At 40.9% G+C, this 21980-nt stretch overlaps 1 protein-coding gene across 4 annotated transcripts in view; it reads right to left on the reverse strand.

Annotated features, from left to right (window-relative positions):
• The window catches only part of LOC139717438 (3',5'-cyclic-AMP phosphodiesterase 4C-like), a 270777-nt gene that overhangs the window by 132407 nt on the left and 116390 nt on the right, over window positions 1-21980 (reverse strand). Inside the window, exon 1 of one of the 4 annotated variants that reach the window (XM_071628943.1) lies at window positions 4002-4828. The exons of the other annotated variants lie outside the window; for them this stretch is intronic. Coding sequence (XP_071485044.1) covers window positions 4002-4072 — 71 coding nt within the window. The 5' untranslated portion in view covers window positions 4073-4828. Of the gene's footprint in view, window positions 1-4001; window positions 4829-21980 lie in introns of those variants that run through there. 4 annotated transcript variants of the gene reach the window in all.

Here is a 21980-nt window from a genome sequence, read left to right on the forward strand (position 1 = left end):
CCATCCCTCACTCGCTTAATTTGAAATGTGCCGACCGTCATGCTGTAATTGAGTGAATAAGAGCGCCCCCTGACAGTTTCGTCCAAGGTCATCTGTAATAGTCAGCAAACGACATCAATAAGGCCCATCATGCTTGTATGAGAGAAGGAAAAGGATCGTGAAGAAAAGCAAGGCATATAATCTATGTATACATGCTATTCTGAGATGTTAGAACGCTGCTGCTGACATTAAAGACTTATCTCGCATATCCCCCCCCCCCCCCCCCCCCCCGATCTGGCTAACAAAATGCATTCTGCTACATTGATGTTCCCCTCACTATCAAACATGTTTGACATGTCCTAATGGCACGAGAATTACGTTTGTCGCACGCCATTTTGGGAACATCCGAGTGATCCGGTGAGCGAGATGGAAGGACCAGCTGCGCTGGGGAGCCTATTTCCGTCGCTCGGCTGACGGAGTCCATTTCTGTCGATATTCCTGGCTGCCTACCACCAGGCACGATGGCATTGGATATGGGCATTGGATATGCACATCGGTGCCGAGTCATGGAAAACCACCTACACTTAAATGAGAGGCAGGCACTGGTACATTCTACATCAACAAAAGTCAATCTATGTACGCCGATATGACTATAAAACCTTACGAGACAGAAAGCCACAAATAAAATAAGACTGTACAGTTGTGCAATGTACCCTACATTCAAATTGATGGCCATCAGTACCCAACATTGTTGACAATTAATATGCCAAATTTGGCATGACTTTACAAATCAATATTTTCTTTTAAATGCTTCTTCCAAATGATCATGTTGTTTATGACTGAAATTAAAGAACCTTCTTTTCCAAAACATTATGGTTAACAAAAGAGAAGATATTCATTTGACAGTGACCCTTGGGATCACAATTTTATTCTCTTATTTTCTAAATATCTTTTTCATCTATTTATTTATTTATTTTTATTTATTTATTTTTTTTTTAGGGGGGTATTTTTTTCACCACTGGTATTAATAGTCACAAATCTACGGCTACACGTGTATAATATGTTTATTGCTCCAATTTGCTGCATACAGTGCGGAAATAGTATTACTGTTTTCTGTCTTTGCTGATCTTGGATTTGAGTGTTATGTTTTTGCTTCATTTACATGTTCTCAGCTGTTACAATCTGTATACTTGGGCAAGGTTCTATCACGGCCCACCAATATCCAAATCTTATCACAGCGACTGTCTAGTATGTGTATGTGTGTGTGTGTGTGTGTGTGTGTGGGTGTGTGTGTGTGTGTGTGTGAGAGAGAAAGAGAGAGAGGAAGGGTGAGAAAGTAATTGCACATAGAGTATGTTGACTTCAGTGGTCAAATGTGCATTCATGCACGTCCTCACGGAGGAGAAATGATTCAGACAAATTGAGACGGTGGCGTGGTCGGCAGATGGTTTCGGGCCAGATGACATCTCTTTTTCAACATGCGGGGGCCCCCTCCTGAAAAGATCATCTCATACACTTTGGACTGTACGACGCTTGCGATGCTGGGCTACCATGCGGTAATGGGCGATCCTCAAACACTCATCCCGTGCTGTGATGCTCACATAGGCATTTCGGATCACTAGAGGTGATATCCTGCTGGTTGAGGGGAAAGTGAATATCTAAGGAAGACAGGGTTACTGTAGGCTGCCATTTTGAGAAGTTAACATCTATTGAGCTACGGTATCGGTTTGATACAAACAGCTTCTTTAGTTTCCTTCGGTTTCCTCAGAACACAATTAACAATGCGATCATCAAGGAAATGTACATAGGGCAATCAGAAACAGAAATTATTCTTGTTAATCGACAAGGATATTGTTTGTTATGTGTTGGCCTTGCAGTAGTTTGTTTACAGCTAAAACAATTCTGTTTGTGTGTTTGTAATCCTAAATGCATGGTTTGTGCAAAGCTGGAGCACAGGCCTACCATGTCATATCATTTACCACAATTCAGGCTGTGATCCTGATACATGCTATTTCATAGCATTCATTTCATAAAAGGAATTGTCTTTTAAAACACACAAACTCGAAACATATGCACATACGAAATCAAAGGTGTCATTTCACGCTATTGCTAAGCATGTGAACACTTGCAAAAAATCTCCTCCATATGGGACTAAAGTGTTAGAGTAATTCACATAGTCAAAGTAGCAGGATCCAAATAACAAGATGTTCTGTGCCCAATCAGATGTAGAGAAACAGTCTGCTGATCTTGATATGTCAACTAAAGAGAGCATGTACGAAATCTACGGAAATGGTGGCCCTTGCCCCTGTGTTTGTGTTCTACTCTGATGTATGTTTTGCATGATGGAACAAACAAATCTCGAGATTATTTGCTTCAGCGTTCACACACTCGACATGCATGGTGCACATTACAGCGCTATTTCTCAAATAATCGAGATAATTTTGCACAGATTTGGATCGTAATGCTGATTGCGACGCTGAGTGTGCTATTTAGTGAGATTCTCATGTCCACACTGGCAAATATATTACGGTATAGATCACAATGCAAATCTTGACATTTGTCTTCTCTGAATTTGCATCAGTGTGAATGCCGCTAATGGTAGTGCTGCAAATATAATCTGTTTTCTTGTTTTTGACTAGTGAACTGAAATTATGTAAAAAAACGAGGCCATCTCTTTAGCTGAGTCCTACATTACATCCACATCTACAAAAGCCTACTTCTGTGTACGATACACGATTTAGCACACAAGGATGGGTTGAGAATTCAAGTTCAATTCATTCCTCCCACAAGATTTCTACTTGCTTATTCCATCTGGCATTATTTCTGTTTCTGGCTAAAACTTTTTTTTTCAGTATGGGTGTTTACCAGGATCGTAACAATTAATCTGAGAGAGGTAAACCCTGTGTCAGTGGCAAATAACCACACAGCTATTAAATGCCCTCCTCACCATCAAATGACATGGCAATGATACAGCTTGATAAGTTACTGTATACGCCACATATTTGGCGAGTCAATTTTTTTTTTTTTGCGAATCAGGATCTCCAGAGAATTTGCGATCATAAAGTAATAATGAACAGAGAAATGTACATGTGTGAGCCACATTCATGTTGAGATCAGAGTTGATATTTAATGATGTCTTTAATAGAGACTTGATATTAAATGTCTTTAAAGGGATAGTTTAGTAATGGTGGAGATGAGAATTTGGCTTTTAACATTTTTTGAGATTCCAGGAAACCACTTATGAAATAGACAGAGGATACCATTCTCGGAGCAATTCAAAGTTTATTTGATGAAAATCGGTTTTGGTATGGCTGAGGCACCCAAAAACAAAGTAAAACAAAGCGATCATAATAAAAGCTGGGTCCCAACTTTTATCAGGATCGCTCTTTTCTTGATATCTCAGCCATTTCAAAACCAATTTTCATCAAATAAATGCTGAATTTCTCTTAAAATTACATGCTCTTTCATATTTCATAAAAAGTTTCTCATTATCTCACCAAAAAATGTTAGAAATCTGAAGTTAGGTCTGTATAATCCCTATTAATGTGTTGTTAACATCACAATGTACTGTAAAACAAGAAATATTTGTGGCATAAGATTTTGCAAATTGGGGCCAACGACCTTTTCTGCAGCGTGAAACTTTCGTGAATTGCCACTGAAATGCAATGCATATCATGTAGACAAGACCTTTCGTGTGCATTTTGATTACGCAAATCTCGGCTCCTTGCAAAATTCACGAAAAATTAATGCATGGAAAAATTTCTCGTCTTATACAGTAGCGCCCAATTCATGAAGTTTGCAAAAATAACAACTTGACAAAATTTATGGCACATACAGCATAACTATGTACATCTATGGACGCATATAGGCAAAATGTTACAACGAACGCATATAGGCAAAATGTTACAACGAACACATTGATTGTTCCTAATGTAAAAGCGGATATTATACAAGATGTCTCCTTTTTCCTTTACTCTGAACATACTGGTGAATACAGAGTATGAGATGCATGAGGAACTTACAGGGGTTTGAACCGGGCCCTCATAATAGCCTGCTGTAATTCCAATTTTGACGCCTTGTCCATTTTTGCCATCGTGACAGCTCACCACTCGGTGGATCCGACCTTGGACGAGCAGAGTTCACGCACACACATATATATATATCCGACACGAGTTACATGGCATCCGAGGTACTGCAGGCTATAGCTGGCTGGGGTGGCTGTATTCTCTTGTGTTGTTGTCGCATTCACAGAACAAACACATCAATGAAATCGCCTCACTTCCACCGGCAATTAATCTCCCAGTGACTCCGTTATCCACAGTGTGGGCACGGCACACATCACTTGCCTCTCAGAACAGGGCTCCGTCAGTTTAAGGCCAAGTCAAGGTGGTAGACAATGCTAACTGTCCAGCCAAAGAAAGAAAAAAAAAAGTATGAGGCCAAAAAATAAAAAGGAGGCAAATAGAGAAAGAGAGGGAGGGATCCAGGGAGAGAGCGAAGCATCGAGGCACGACAAGTATCACCGCGTTGCAGGTCCCTTCATCCGTTCAATCGGTAGCGCTAATTTGTGTTTACCTTGCCGTGTGAGCTTACAGTGAGCTACTACGGCTGCCTGCATCCTGGATATTAGGTTCGGGGCGAGGAGGAAAAAAAAAATACACAACACAACAACCCATAAAACAACCCAAGCAACCCAGAATAATAAAATGCTCCCGCACAGCCTTTTTTCTTTCCACGACGACGACGGCAACTTAGAATACCAGCATTCACCTGGCCTATATACCTATGCTCTGTAGCGGAGGGGGAGGTACCTTACATGTGTTCACTAATCATGCCCTTGCTAATACTAACAGAGAGGGTGACAGCAAAAGTGTAGGCTGAAGGAAATTGATGGTGGGGGGGGGGGTTGGGGAGGAAGAAAAGAGAAAGGGACCAGAATATACTTCCTCTTTTTTTTTTTTTAATCATCGACACGGTTCACGGCAGGAGGTAGAACCGCCTCGTGACGTGCTGTGACATCAGTGTGCCAGTGACCACTGCGAGTGAGCGGCCCGATTCAACTGGGCAAGCAATCTCGCAAAGAGTTTGTGGCCTTGCTCTCCAGAGCTGGGGGTGTCAAAACCACACGAGATTCCAATGGGTGGCACTGGGCCAATTAAATTATTGTAAAAGCTCAACCATGCGGACAGGGCATATACCATGGAAATATAAATCACAAACTGGCACAGAGAGAAACAGAAAACTGTAAAACACCAATGTGCTATTGTGACCTCAATCCTGTGCGTGTTTCTGCGTGTGCTTGTGCGTGTGTGTGTTTATGTATAGACAGACACACAATATGTTTGTGTAGATGTTAATTTGTTTGTGTGTGTGTGTGAGTGAATGCATGGAGCTATATGACATTTTATATCACACACGCACTGCCAGGCTTAACACGAATGCTGGTATGATCCAAGGAAATTCTAGCAGACGTATATTACAGGAGAACACCTTCTGAATGCAGTAAAATATTACCTATCATACCATTGGTATGTGTGACATTCAATTCCAAGAACAGATGGATAGCTCCTGGAAGAAGATGTGGATGAGGATCCGTGATTGGTTAGTGCTAAGGGGAGGTTCAAGTCTTTGGGCATATGGGCTTAATGAGCAGGTGTAAGGGGAGGGGTGGGGAGGATTGGGCATATATCTTTTTTTTTCCAGGAGAATTTTAGATGCTCTCTAAATACCAGCTATGACTGATTGGTATCTACTTCAAAGTGATCACTTAAAATGCACAGACAGTATAAACATTCCTGATCTATTCACTATCAAAAGACTCGCATTCCAGTGGACCAGAGCACAGCACGGTCAATCAAATCCATGCTTGTCGCACTTTCAATTCCCGCTAGCACATACAACTCTACGGCCGGCGTCACAATGGCCGCGTCACGTACCGCACGGGAGAATAGGAATTCCATATTGCATCATTTCCGTGAAGCCTGCCTTGCACAATTTCTACTGGCATGTGTTGAAATCGGTGGTCACTGGCCCAGACATCCGAGTCGCAAACGATTGTCACTCATATCCCTTGGATCTCCAGCACATGGTCTGCCACAGTTGTGTGTCTTTCTCAAGCAGGAAGAAAACAACTCCCCGTAGCTCTTGAACTCAGATATCTTTATTAATGTGAGTTCAGTCGGTATGATAAGAGAGATAGATATTGAAGGGGGGGATTAGGTTTCAGTCAATCGCAGAGCAAATGTCAGCAAGCATTCAAACGAGATAAGGGGGGGGGGGTGGGGAGACGACAGAAAATGCAATGAGAGAAAGACAAGTGAAACTGAAACACAAACAGGAAATAGTCTTTGGACATTCCTTCCCATGATGTCAACTCAAAACGAGCAGCTAACGAGGGTCTTGCCTGCATAACAATGGATGCAAACCAGTTTCCCAGGTAACGGGGGGGGGGGGGAGAAATGTTTGGGGAACAACAACAAAACCAACTGCCTGCCTCAGCGGCGGTGGAGTGGAGTAGGCTGGGGCGATGGAGACCAGGTTTTATGTCTGGTGAGGAAAATATTCCTATCCCTGCTCACAAGCATGGGAGCGGTAAGCTGACATCTCAGGGAGGGGTGGGGGGACAATGATGGGGAGCTGAAGAGGAGGTGAAGGAGGAGATGGAGGTAGGGTAGAGGAGGAGGAGAAAGATGAGGGCAAGATAAACTGTGATCTCCTCAGACACACTGAAAGACTGTAAACCAGGGAATTACCTCATCTTTATCTTGGCTGCACACAGCAGAGTGCAAACCTAATTTTTCTGCCACTGTAATTTATACAGGCCCAAAGTATAAACAAAACAAAGTTTCATTTGAAGTTTGAACATTAAAAAAAAAAAAAAACTTACTCTCATCCAATTTTGTGGCCTCTTTATATCGCTTGACTCAACTAGTCCACTGGTGAAACAAACGGCACAGGGAAGGTCATGCAATAGAAAAATTTGCCATGATCTCGCGGAAACCGAGTCTGAACTACTTGCTGGCTAGACTAGCTTTGCTGATGCCTGCACAATCAAGATGCCGCAAAAAAGCCTGGATAGTGAAATATTGCATGCAAATTAACCTGGGGATAGGCAATGATTCGCCTCTTGTTTGTGTCTTTTTCCTCTTCCTCAATTGTCCTCTACTCTTATCCGCATCTTCTTCGTCAAGCGCGCTAAGAGCAACAGACAGAGATGCCACGCATCGTCCCCGAAATCCTCCGCTTCCTACGAGAGAGTATCACACGAGCTTTTGTCTGCCTGGTCTTTCAGCGTCTTTCTCGGGGGTTTTGTTTTCTTCCCCCCCTTCTCGCTTTCAGATGGAATTCAGGCGGTATTACGATCAGCCCCACTTCCCGAGCCCAAACAAGAGAAGGTTGTGCTGTCCAAACAACAGAACCTGATCATAGGGGAGGAGGTCGGGGCACCACCTCCGCCGACTTCTCCATTAGCACCAAAATGAATATTGCAACGACTGAGGTAATTATCCATAGCTGACGCGAGACACTCACACACTCACATCTCTCTTCCCCTTTCTCTCTTCCTCCCTCTATGCTTATATCTTTCCTTTTTTTTTCTTCTTATGCTTAGTTAAATACAAAAGAACTACTGTCCATTAATGCGTGTTTACGTACAGGCCTCTTTCTGCAGACACCTGCACCCCTGCAGTGCAAGGAACAATACAAGATAACTTTCTTCATCATCTTCTTCTCCTTTCTGGTTGAGCTTTTTTTTTGGGGGGGGGGGTAGTGGAGGATAAAAAATGGTTCTTGCTACGTACATTGGTCTAGCTGTAATACAGCATTGAAATGCTCATACCTAGCAGGGGTACAATGGCTATATTCATATACCTACTGAGGATCTAGGCAAGGAAGTCGAAAACCCTCCCCCTCCAACAAAAAACGAAGAAAAAAAAAACCTTTCCAGACAAAACAAAGAGACAATAAAACAAATTTAAAAGTATAGTGCATTTTGTACCCTTTGGTTAAAAAAAAGAAAAACAACAACAGCAACAACAAGAACACTCAATTACTCTGATCAGATTTGTTCTGCATAAAGTAATCATTTTCCAAATATTTTGAGCAAGAATTTATTATACATTTATTTTTCAGAAAGATATTTGATATCATTGTCTTTAGAGTTAGGGTGAGACAGAGTGTGTGATTTAACTCATGAAGAAATGCAATGCAATTTGTTACTTGAAGATGTTTACATATGTTAGATTTCATGTAGGCCTTGAAAAAACTGGTATGACAGTTGTAAGACCACAGAGGCTACATGTATCTTAGATGCATCGTCTGATTTTTGATTTCCTTGTAGCTGAAGCACAACACAACTCTTTACTTGGGTGCTGTCAAAGATAGAATGAAACTGCGCAAGAATATGATGGCAGGAGTTTCTATCAAAGTCAGGTCAAGAATACGAATCTCTCAGAATTTTGAATGCTTACCGCATTTTTGTGAAACAATGATGTCAGTCACACTTGCAAATATATCGTGAGTTTAATTAAAAAAGTAATCGTCTTTCACTACCACCAAGGGTAAAAAAACAGCACCAAACAAGTGTTTGTTCCATATGTTGCTTCAAGGTATTTCAAAACCCCAAACTTATCCCTCATTTTACAATCATATTCCATGATGGAAAAAGCCTACCAAAATGTTGAATGTTAATGAAAGCCTGCAAGAGCTACAATCTACAAACCATCTCTCAAATATTTCATCGCGAGATTATTCTGACTGTAATGAAAAATGCATGTACATGGAGCCACGGACTAGTTAACTACATGGCAAGTTTTACAATCTCATTTCTCTTTGTGAATATATATCCCTCCCCCCCCCCCCCCAAAAAAAAAAACAACAACAACCCCACACAAACAAACAACAAACAAACAGAAATAGAAATTGATGCACAGATAATGCATTTGTATCTTTCAGAGCAGAAGTATAATAAAATCTCCAATAAATATTGCTGTTTCTGCCATGTCATCTGCCATATTACTGCCCCGAGGAATCGCAATGCATAATTCAGGACTATATATCATATACGCAAGATTTGCTCCTCCCGTTTCTCAGTCGACAACACTGCACAGTGTACTCTATCACTATTGCCACATTTCTGTTATGTGGGTATCCTCATTAGCTTGGAGACGAAGCTGTGACCGGGTGGCGACTCAAGTCTCACTGATTGCGGAGACGTCTCAGCGACGTCTCTGCGACATATCCCGAAGGCCAGCTGGGTCTCCGGGCAGTCGAGGGAGAATGGAACATGTTCGATTTGTTAGAGACTTTTTTCAGTGTCCAGCTGATCTCTGTGATGTTTCTATTGCTATGGCCACGTCCAGAAGACTAATTTTATCCACAACATCTCTGAGACGTCTACGCAACCTTATGGAGACCCTGATGGCGATCTATCGTCGATGATGTGGAGACGTTACCGAGATGTCACTGAGACAGGCCCGCAACTTCCTGGCAAACAAGTTATCGTAGCGCAAGACATTTCTTTCGTCTTTCAATTCTTTCTTTCATCACCACTCAAATTTCAGAGAGAAGTGGTTGAGACTTGTAATCCATGGCTCGTATATGGCATAATGAAGCATGGAAGAAAATGCTTGGGTTGCCGGCACTGCCATTTGTAAAAAAAATGTTTTTGTTTTTGTTTTTAATCTACAAGTCCTTGATTAGCTCAGTACGAACAAATCACTATTAGTTCTGCTGGTTTACAAACTTCACAGGAAAAGGTGAATGGCACTTAAATTGCACTAGATGTAACCAATTACACAGGTACACTTGGTTAAAGACAGTTTCGATTACACTCGAAACTACGTCATCTCTTGTTGCCACGGGCAACAGTGCACATGATCCTCCAGATACTTTCTACTCACTTTCGCATCAAGATTATATATTGGGGGGGGGGGGATCCGATTACACGGGACTGAAGAACACAAAAGCCTCTTCGTGCAAAAAGAAAAGCCTGGTATCCAAACAATGAGCAGAAACGTCTAACCATGAACAACCGCACCGGATTAACTCCAATCCACTGAGATCTAGTTGCTTAGTGGTTTTCTGAAAACAGAGATTTGAGGATACAGGGGAAAAAAAACCCAACCCCAAGTAATTCTACATCAGAATATACATAATTGTATGGCACAGCACACAAGATTTACCAGATAACATGCCAGCCTGCTGCATAAATATTACAGTAGGAAGAATAAAAAGCTTTAATACCAGTGCTAAAAATCTCTCACCAAGCTCTTTTTTTTTTTCAGTGCCCTGAAGAGCTTTATTTCCATAGTGATCATTTAACGCCCTGTGATGCAATAAACATATGCTGCGCCACAAGCCGGAAACACGCAAAGCCCCCACACAGAAGAAAAACGTGCCAAACTTTCACAGGATTTACACCTACCACTGCCACCCAAAGCCACGGTCGACGGGTTGCCGAAACGCACAGGAAGTGATGCCGGATGTTCATCTTCCTGTGCAAAATTCTATTCCGAACGTAACAGTAACTTCCTCTAATGTGATCAATGAATCTGAAAAATCAATTCCTCCGGCACATGTGCGGCCCCTAAAGTTTGCCATATACCACACAATGTCTACTGACCCTTGCTTTGAACACATTCCATGTTTTGCAATCAGGCAAAAACCAAATAAAAAGAACAACTGCAAAACAAACAAACAAATAAAAACAATCCAGAAAAAACATATGGTATGTATGATTTTCTTGAGACAATAGCATTGCAAAAGCCTGACTGAGAGGGCAAAGGTCAACTCTCCTTGCTTAAAAACTTCTCATGGAAAAGAGTACATAGGTAAATCATCATATCCACAACATATGTCATTCACAACCAACACCCAGACAAACACATATACAACGTATCTCACAGTTGGGCAGTATTAATAAATACAGACTATATATCATAGTTAATCCTTTAAAGTTGTATACATATCCCTTTTGCAAACTTCACACAAAATTCTGCACGGTTGAAGTTCTGTTATGTCTCCCAACATTGTGTATGAAATGTTACTGTAGATACACCTCAGAGTTCTTAAAATAGAAATGAAAAACTATCAAACTCCGTGTCATTTGAGAATACACTCTCCTTTTGTACCAAGAATAAGGGTTGTTGTTTTAGTGGGATTTTTTTTTTTTTTGGGGGGGGGGAGAGGGAAGGGGTATCTGAATAAATACAGTGGAAATCCAAAGTATTATTTGCCCCTCCAGCACAAAAATAAAAGTTTCCATTTGTTATCATTCTGAGGAAAGGTCTAAATCATTCATGTCAACAACATACCAGCTTATGAAAGGAATCTCATTTTTAGGATTGCAAAAGGGATGCACAAACTTTAAGGGGGGTCAATTACAGAATATATGTGATTTCTTTGAAGCCTTTTTGTGCCAGATACCTTGGACGAAGTATGCATCACAAGTTACGTTTAGACGACAAGCCCTAACCTCGAGGTTAAGCTCTTGCCCCCTAACCTCGATGTGCGTCCACACGACGAATCTTAACCTCGAGGTTACGAAACCTCGAGGTTAAATTCCTGCCCCTTTGAGTGCGTTGATTTTCATGTCCACACGGTGCTTAACTACGAGTGGGGACCCCCCCCCCCCTTGCAGCTCGTGGTTAGAGCACTAACCATAAGATTTCTCGTGGCTCTTAACATCGAGCTAACCCCGAGGTTAGCTAACTACGAGTGCGTCTTCACGGTCCCTAGCTACAAGCTTAACCTCGAGGCTTCCTAACCTCAAGGTTAAGGCTTGTCGTCTGAACGTAACTACTGAAAGCACACAAAAGGGTAGGCCTATCATTTATCAACGTTAAAATTCAGTCATCTTCACAAAGAGACATAAAAGTAGCATATACAAAGATGCTCTCTAGTGCCAAGTAGACGACCACAAGTTAACACGTGTACTGGTATTAAAAGCATATTTAGTTCAAACAGACTGTGGCACGAATTCACAAAGTTAGTTTGACCCTTCCACTGCCAGGGACTTTGGGCAGTGTGTACAATGCCATGAGTTTTTCTGTACCCATCAGCACTACAAAACATACTAAGGATTAAATACGTTGGATTAAAAGCCGAGATGAAACAATTTTCCTTATGAAGACTTCATAGACATATCTCTGCGCCAGCGACTTTGGACAGTCTATACAATGCCACAAGTTTTTCTGTGCCAATCGGCACCACAAAACACACAAAGGTTCAATACGTTGGATTAAAAGCTGAGATGAAACAATTCGCCTTATAAAGACTTCAAAGACTTATATACAAGAGTACTATGGTGCTCATACATGAGCAATTATCTTTTAACCCTCTTAAAACCATGGCTCCAAAATATCACATTGATATCTTACTTGGTATGACAGCCAGCAAGGAGGACATGGGGATAGGGGTGAGAGTGTGACACAAAGATAGCTTTTTAGTGCACAGAAGGGATGCGTCGATTTGAGGAACCTGCTCGCCGAGTTTCACATGCACGCCCCAGAAAGTTTAGCAGGCGGGGCGGTGCGTGGGGCTGTTTCTTCTCACAAGAGTTTCGGTCGTGTCACATTAGATCATGGCATAACACTGCGGCCTTATTGACAGGCGACACCTCCGCGGCTATGACGACATTCACACGCAATTACGCTTGCAAAACTCCACGTTTTCCAATCACCGACGACGTACAGCGAGGGCGCAGTTGGCAATGTGTTCCTTTTCTCTCTCTTTTTTTTTTTCCTCAGGTGTAGGGTCGGGTTTCGGCAAGTTGTGGGATCATGCCCCTGCATCTCTTGAGAGGTGTTTTAGGATCTTCAATTAGGGTACAGAGGCGGCGGTGACATAAACAGCCGCGTTGTTCACATGACTAGCAAGACACACATTACGTCAGATTCTGGGTTTAAGTGAGAGACACATTACTGGTTGTCAGATGAAATCCCTCCTTGGATCATTTTGTTCCGACTTTGCGATGGAACAAAGTTTTCACCAACACATACACACACACACACACACAAATCCCAACCCCCCCAAAAAAAAAAATAATATGATATAGGAGCAATGAAAAAAGTTGTGTATATCAGTGTTGACGGAGTTTCTGCTTTTGAAACTTAAGGTTCTACTGACACTTTCACTTGTAATTACTAGGATCTGTACTGGGCCTGATAATGCTTGATTGTTCTGCACATTTACAAAGTAGATACCGAAGTGCTGTGAAGATAAAACTCTTCAATTTCCACTCCATATCTTTTAAGACTTCTGACAAGCAACCGATATCCCTGATGGAAATGAAAAGATGTGGGTCGGAGCAGGTGTTGCGGATCATGCAACATCTCGACATAAATCGGCAAATTTTCAAACACGGCCTCTGCCAGGAAATGAGCAGAGACAAATTGGACTCTAAATCATAGTCCCATGTGTGCATAGAAACGTCGGCAGCAGGACGACGAACTCGATCATTTCTCAATGTGACACATCTCGGCGTGTGTTTGAAAGCTTGCATGGAGAGCAAACATCATGCTGAGCAGGAGCCTAATTCCTCAAGTCCTGAAAGAAACGCAGCCTGGAATCCCACTGGCATTTCTTCATTACCCCGTAACTCTTTCCTAAAGCCTCCTACATTCATCTCGGTTTGATTGCTCTAATCACGGCCACTTTTATTGCCGCTGGATGTCTGCCATAACTGACCAAGTCTTCTTAGAAAACATCCTCAGACAATCATCTCTATCTTGGTGTCCTGTTCCAGGAAAAAGGGCTAAGATTCCCTCTTTAGAGTCACCCCATTGAGTGCACGGCGCATTCTAACAATTTCTGTGTCCGTGAAATATGATTCAGTGGTGGATCCAGAGGGGGGGGGGGCGCAACCAGCGCACGCCCCCTTAATTTTTCGTTAAAAACAAAAGAGATAAAAAGAAAAAAGTAGAATGAAACCCGGAAGTCGCACCAGAAATATTAGTTGCACCCCCCCCCCCTTTACAGAATTCCTGGATCCGCCCCTGTGATTTGTATGTAAAGAAAGCAGGCAGAACGATGGGAAATGATCAGTGTGAAAGAATATAAGCTGGCTTTTGTGACAGAAAATACAGGTAGATCTTGATGCAATGAAGACCAACTATGCCCTCTTTGAAGGTGCTAGAAACCATTGACATACTTCCTTTCACAATCACAGGAAAAGATGACATTAACATATCACGAATTCACAAAAAGGCAGACAAACAAGCACATTACTTGAATATGAGACCATTCTGAAGCAAATAATTTTCACACAACAATATAATGTACTCTTAAATGAATCCCACAAGGATTGGAACAAGCATCCCCCAGCATTCCCACTGATCAGTTACTAGCCATCCCCTTTAAGGACCTATAATGGGTGGGTGGGGGGGGGGGGGGGTAACCAGAAACCACTATTTTTATTAAATCAGCTTAGAAGCCCAGATAGAGCGCACTATTTTGCAAATTAGCTGGCTATTCTGCAAATAATTCCAAGATTTCTTTGGCTTATTTTCCAATCGGAATATCTGGCTATTTTGGTCTTCATTGCAAAATTAGCGGGCTATTTTCTGATAGGGCTAATTCTCTGGATCAGAAATAGCCAGCTATTCTTTAAGCTCGAGCTGATGAAGACCCACATTTATAGTGAGATACAGTCAAGCATGCAAAAAACACTACACATTCAAACAAACAGACAGATGAACGAAGTCATGCACAAATGCACATACCAATGCACGCAAAGCATTAAAGGGAGATAGGTTTTTTTTTTTGGTGAGATGGGGGATTCAGATTTCAACTTTCTGTAAGATAGAACAAGAAACCACTTTAATATGAAATGTTAAAGAGCGTTCAATTCTAAGAGTAATTCAAAGTTTATTTGATGAAAATCTATTTTGAAATGGCTGAGATATTCAAAAAATACAGCAAAACAAAGTGGTCCTAACAAAAGGTAAGTCCCACCTTTCATTAGGGCCTCTTTAGTTTTGGATATCTGAGCCTTTTAGTATCTGTTATCTCAGTCGTTTCAAAACCAATTTTCAACAAAATAACTTTGAATTCCTCTTAGAATTGTATGCTCTTTCATATTTCATAAGAGGTTTCTCATCTTAAAAAAAAAAGTTGGAAACCTGAAGCCCCATCTTAACCAAAACTATACCAACCCTTTAAAAACGCATACAGAAAAACACTTACCAATTATTCACAAGCATTAATGTACTTTACAACTTTTACACAAGCAAAGGTAGTATAAATTGAAGACTGTCATTATCTGTCAAAAAAGGAAACAGATAAGTGCAGCTGTTTACAGGGAAACAAATCTGTTAAGTGATTCATGAGATGCAATAACTCAGTGAGATAAATGTCATAGATGTTTAGAGAATATTGATACAAATGTCATACGTGCATGCCACAATTAGAAAAAAAGAAGTCTTTGCTATGAAAACCCCGTGTATGAAAACCTGCTACATAGCGTTGATTAGATAGAGTGATAACAAAGTGGCTGTGTTCAGTCGTGATTGCCATTAGAATGCATCTGATGCACTGTCTGAAGCAGGGGACCATTTTGTCTCTGATTATTTTGCCATTGACTGTTGGGCTGCTGACTCTAATGAACACAAAGTGGAGAAGCACTAAGGCATGATTAGGGTATAAATGGATCATTTTAGGAGAGAGATCCCAGCAAAGTACATGACAATCTAATACCTTTTCTCTCCCAATCTATCTCTCTATTTCACCCTGTCTGTTTCTATCTCCTTCTTTCCCTCTCCCTCTCATTCTCTCTCCCTCTCTCTCTCTTCTTCTTTGTCTGTCCTTCTCATTCTCTATATCTCTCTCCTCTTCTCTCTCCTCCTCGATCTCTTTTTTTCATCTCTTTTCTCTTTATCTATATATTATCTCTCTCCCTACATATACATCTCTCTCTTATTTCTCTCTCTCTTATATATAATATATCCCACTCTTATCTCTCTATATCTCTTTGTATCTCTTTCCTATATCTCCCTATCTTTCTCTTCTATCTCTCTCTCCCTCTCTCTATTACTTTTACTCTGTCTTTCTCATTCTCTATTTCTCTATATCTATCTCATCCTCTCTCATTTCTCTCAATTTACCACCGTTGAAAAACAGATTAGTTACATCAAGAAGGCCGTTGGCCAAACCTGTTGCCACGGAAACGGGAATAAGCTCGGCGTAAAAGGGAAGTCACCTTATCGTACGAAGTGCTGCACCACCTCACAGACACACCTTAGTGATCTTGTTAACATATGTATTGCCAAGGGCTCTGAGGGCCAGGAGGAGATGAAATTCAAATCATCTGCTGAAAGGCGGAAAAGGTTTTGGGGCGGAGAGTCAACCCCTCCTTTGATTGTACAAACAGACGAGATTTTCACAAGATCCGACACAACATGTTCAACTAAAATGTGAAAATGAAGCTTTATGATCGAGAGAACGACTATCACTAAACATAATCCCACTCACGCTCTTCAGACATGCCATTCACAAATCCATTGCTATATTTATTTATTTATTCATTCAGTCTTTTTTCAACAGGGTAGCCCCATCAGTAGGCAAGTACTGTTCTTACTGGGGGCCCTGCACAAACAAACATTACAGTTGACAAGACAGAGACATATACATCAAATACAACACACTGTATGTGGACAAGTACAATTCTTCCACCGAGTCCCCTACATACAGTCACACAATAACTATACACTGACAATTACACGCTTACTAATCAAACAAGCAATAATAACATGGTGGGCCTATGTAACTATTATAACCAAACAATTAACCATAAATTTCATCAAAAATTAAAACTGTCACTGAGAGTGATAAATACCCCCACCCAAAGCGGGAAGAAATTAACCCAACCAGCAACCATCTTTTTATATTCTTACTAATAACAAACTTATGAACATAATAATATGTTACTCAACATAAAATAAGAATACGAATACACTGCCCACTGGCATTCACATATATACAGCTGTATATCATATCTCTTGTCTAATGCCCAAAATCTGAGGAAAATAGATATATCGGTAATTTCTGTGTTTGTCAGTGAAAACGCTGTTGCCATGGTAACACAATGTATAACATGAAAAAAACTCTACACAACTATGATATCATAGATCACATCACATCCCAAATTTCAAATCAGATACTCAAAAACTAAAAAAGCTATTATATTAGCTATTGCACTAAATAGTTGTACCTTAACCGTGGAGGACGGTTTGATTTTGCTACAGCACGCATTTCCCATAGACACCTGCCCGAGTATGCTCAGGACTCGTCCTCAATGGGTTATTGGCAATAGGGTTGATCATTACTGCGCTACGATCCACACAGCAATCAATGCCCTTGGTAAGATTGTCATACTAAATACGTACATCATCAAACCAACTGATGTCACAAACACAGCAGAAATTCAAAGAAAGGCCGCCCTAACTGTATCAAGAGGCTTACACATGACTGAGAAGAAATCTTTTACCAAACGAACAAAATGGGAAAATAACTCATTACAATCAGGAATGATCAAAGTAATCTGCAATTGAACAAATTTACAAAGAATCCAAAAAGCCGCTTTCATACAGAATGTCTCCAGCATTACTTCATATTGTCTCCTGTTTCCATCATTTTCAGTACTGCATATTGTCAGCAGTTAGTACATGCTCTGAGTGATGAAATTATCTTTTTTCCAAGCCTCTTCTTCTCATGATGAATCGCTACTGCTTTTTTTTTTCTTTCTTTCATCTGTATTTTTGCGTGGTCAGAGGCAAAAAGTGGTGACAATTTTGCCGGCAGTGGAATGCTCATTTGTCGTGTGGTTGCTGCTTCTCAAAACACTGATTTTCATCTCGTTGCCAGACTGCAGTTGGGAGACTCGGTCGTCGGTTAACTTGGCTGCACCCCGGAGCGTTTGCCGTATGCGGAACCCAGAATAGATGAGGAGAAAAACCGAGCAGCGAGCTTCCACATTTGAAACAGGAAGGAAGAAATAGACCTGCGTACTTCAGATATTAACATCTGGAACTACAAACCCCCTGATTCAAAATGACGATAATAGTGGTTGCTTTTTTCGGAGGGAAGGCGATATTTCGAGAAATAATAACAGATGCTTTTTCTGAAGATGATACTTAACAATATCAACCATTGATGCTGTGGTAAAAAAAAAAAACTGAAATTTCCTTCACACACACACAGCATTCCTATAATTAGACAGAATGTCAGTGACAGAAAGGACTACAGGAAAAAAAAAAGTTCATATCATGAGGAGATATACTATTGTTACATCTTTGTAGCTGATTTATTGAGGCATCCAATTCTTTCTACCATCTCATGATTATGGGATATGACTAAAATACTCTTTCGCTTCAGTCAAATTCATTCACACGTCCCCCTGTAGAATGAATTACCACTATAATTAGGAATTCATCATTGTCGGACACCTATAAATTATGAAAATGAAAACTCACTTCTCACTCAGTCAGTGTGCAATATCAATTAAGATTAGGATCTCTTGCGATACATCTGTTAAATTTCTTTCTAAATTTATGAATTCATAACATAAGCACCGAGGAAACCTGCTAATGACATAATTATTACCATTCAAATTTCAAAAAGCACACGATCTGAAATTCTAACAAAATAATTTTTTTTTTTTTTTTTTGGGGGGGGAGGAGAATTCGCAAAGTTATGGGGGTCTTGGTCAAAATAAGTTTTGCAATGAGATTGCAGTGATGCTGTTATCTGAATATGCCAGTTTTCATACATGTACATACAATATCAGGGCGGCTCAGTGACAGCAATCTGGAAGATACCGTGTTACATCTCAAGAGCATGCATCTCAATCAAGGAGGCATTTATACTCTTGGAGCCTCCCGCACGGTTGGGGAGATTTTACATTACCTGATCTTAATAACAAACAAAATCTCATCAAATCCAACACTACCATTTCCTTATCCCCCACCCTCTCCCCCCCCCCCCCCAACACACACAGAATGCCTCAGTGTTTTCATCACTCCATCAATTGCTGTAAATAGGGAAGCTTTGCAGACTGTTTCAGGCCAATGATATGCAAATTATACTGCAACACTTCTGTGGAACAATCCATTCAAATACAAAGTAGAAGAAATACTACCCAACCCACTTATACACTCTACTGTTTACCGTGATATATGATATAACTCATAATCCATACAGAAAGTGGACAATATGGGCGCTGTTACTTTTGTAAAGGCAGGTAATGTTTCTCTGTCTACCAACACATGCACAAAACCCAATACCATCAGTACCTTGAGAAATGGCACGACCAATTGAAGTGTTTTCTTTCTCTCGGAGTGTGATCGCTTATTTTCTCTTCAAACTCATTAGTCTCTGACGAGCCTTCTGCTCCACCGGTAGACAGACAGACAGACAGACAGACAGAGAGTCACACACACACACACACACACACACACACACACACACACACACACACACACACACACACACACACACACACACATATACTCATACACACACAGATAAAACACTAGACTGAAGGGGCTCTAACGGATCTGTTTACATCCGCGATCAGACAACGTCGATCGACGACGCAGCAGAGAAATAACTTGGCATAAAGGGCTGTACTGGTAGAGAACGTTCTCTCTCCGCTCTCTCTCTCCCCGGGTCTGACGTCTGACAAATCATTTCATGGACGATTGGGTCAGAATAATTTACAACCCATCACTCGGCTCGCTACAATGCCCCACCCCCCTTCCCCTCCTAAAAGGCAGCCATCTGGCATTCCACACAGGTCGCCACCGTATCTACGCAGTTTTGAGGCAGCTAGACCGTGTATTGTGTGTGGGTGGGTACGGGCGAGTGAGCGCATGCGAGTGTGTGTGTGTGTGTGGGGGGGGGTTGGTGGTGGTGTTATGACATTTTGCATTTTTCTTGCGTCAGGTATACAGCTGATGTTTTCTTCTCAACTTTGAAATACTAGCAATACCAAAAATTGGTCTAATTGAACTTACATGCAGTCAACCTTGCTCAAGTCGAATCAACTTAAGACTGAAGAAATAGCTTCCACTTTGAGAAAAATTCCACTTATGAGGGATTAAAATCTGTAGAATATTTAAAGAGAAGAGGACTTTAAAAGGCCTTCGACTTGGGTGATTATTTGACTTGTGCGAGGTTGACTTTAAAAAGGTTCACTGTACTTCATTTCTGCACATGTATTGGCGTTCGTTCTTATAGACAAAGTAGTTAGGGGAGAGGAGATTGGCCCAGTTGAATACATCTTCATTCGCTTCCCAACATACACTAAAAAACCCTGATGAGTCGTGCATTAAAGGCATAATTTACCATTTGCAGACGAAACAAAAACCCAGCATTAGTGCTTTAAAATAGTTCTAGAATGTGAGGTAGAGATAGAAACAACCACTGTGAAAATTTGAATCTGTTATAATCGATGTTAAGTATTGTCAAATACACAAAATGTGAACTGTAGTTATAGTAAGAATGCTTCCAGACTAAACCGTCTACAGTTATGGCTTATTGAGAAAATTACTGATATCTCCTTAGATTTTAGGCTATGTTGCAAAAATTTTACATGGTAGGATGTTTTGTGATGCAACAGATCTACACATATGCATCAAATGTGATATCTTTAACATTTTTAAAATCACTGCTCCCAAAGGTAAACTGGACCTTTAAGGTGTATATAATTTTATACTCATCGGGAACATTCTACTCAAGTCAAGATTATTTGCGACAGATTAGTGATACAGCTGTACACAATTTGTTAAGAGGATTCTCAAGTGAGTTTTTTTCCATTGATTTTGTTCATTTGGTCACCCAAACCCAATGAAAGCCAGTCAAAGTGACACCCTTTTGGATTTGCATATGGTGACCCAAACATAATTCTGTCCACAGAGGGATTCATGCTTGCTTACTCAGCTTTGGGGACAGAGGAGTAACTAGGAGCCAGATCAGCCCTCTTTTTTCTGGGGGGGGGGGGGGCAATCAAGACGTTGTCCGCCTGGATGAGGGATGTGGGAGAGGGGCAACGAGATGCCCCTCATCTATTAAGATGTCAAGTGCACCAGGCTGTACATTACTCTTGACTCTTCTCTCGTACAAGACATTATACAACAGCATCGCATTTGCGAGGGAGGATCTTTTCCCCATCTCACTAGCCTCTTTTCAGGCCCTCGTGCGGCTGTTTGCACTGACAGTCATGAGTGAAGAGCTTGACAGCAGAAGCCAAGCACTTCAGTGCAATGTCTACATTTTTTTACAGATCTGTTTAGTGGATTATTATTCCTGACTAGGAGAAAGCCTGACCTGCACACCACTCCTATTGAATGACTTAGTAAGTGACTAATTCAGTTAGTCACTTTGACCATTGCACTTCAGTGCAATGATTTTTTTTAGATATGCCATGATTATTATTATTCTTGACTGAGGGAAAGCCTGACCTGCACACCACTCCTACTGAATGACTTGGTAAGCGACTAATTCAGTTAGTCACTTTGACCAATCAAATTGCTCAATTCCTACATCAGCCGTGTTGCACGAGCTCCTTCTGATGGTGCTTTTTGCTCCCAAATAATCTCAAGATCTTCAATCATTCAAAATACACATCGCAACAATTTAGAAAAAAAAACAACTTTAAGACATGTATTCAGCACCATGCAAACATCTCACATGACAATAAAACTCTTTCAGTACAATAATCATCGATCATACTCTTATCACCATGACTACCAGAATCATAACCAGTGCAGTAATCACTATTATTCTTGCACTTGGTAATAATACAATGTACAAGACATCATTTGACAATACCACACTGGTCATGTGAGAATACACTGGCAGAAAGGATACCATCCTATATCTGTAGGTAGTCCAAGAATAGATTGGAGCAGTAATATGAAAATGATCTGGTCCTTGCATGTATGCTTAGGCTCCGATGCCAGGAGAATGTACATTTTTCAAACCCTTCATGTGTTCCGAAAGCTGAT

This window comes from Diadema antillarum, unplaced genomic scaffold (assembly GCF_040938485.1).
Source record: "Diadema antillarum isolate AM-2024a unplaced genomic scaffold, OU_Dant_1.0 scf00000075, whole genome shotgun sequence".
Taxonomy (NCBI): Eukaryota; Metazoa; Echinodermata; class Echinoidea; order Diadematoida; family Diadematidae; genus Diadema; species Diadema antillarum.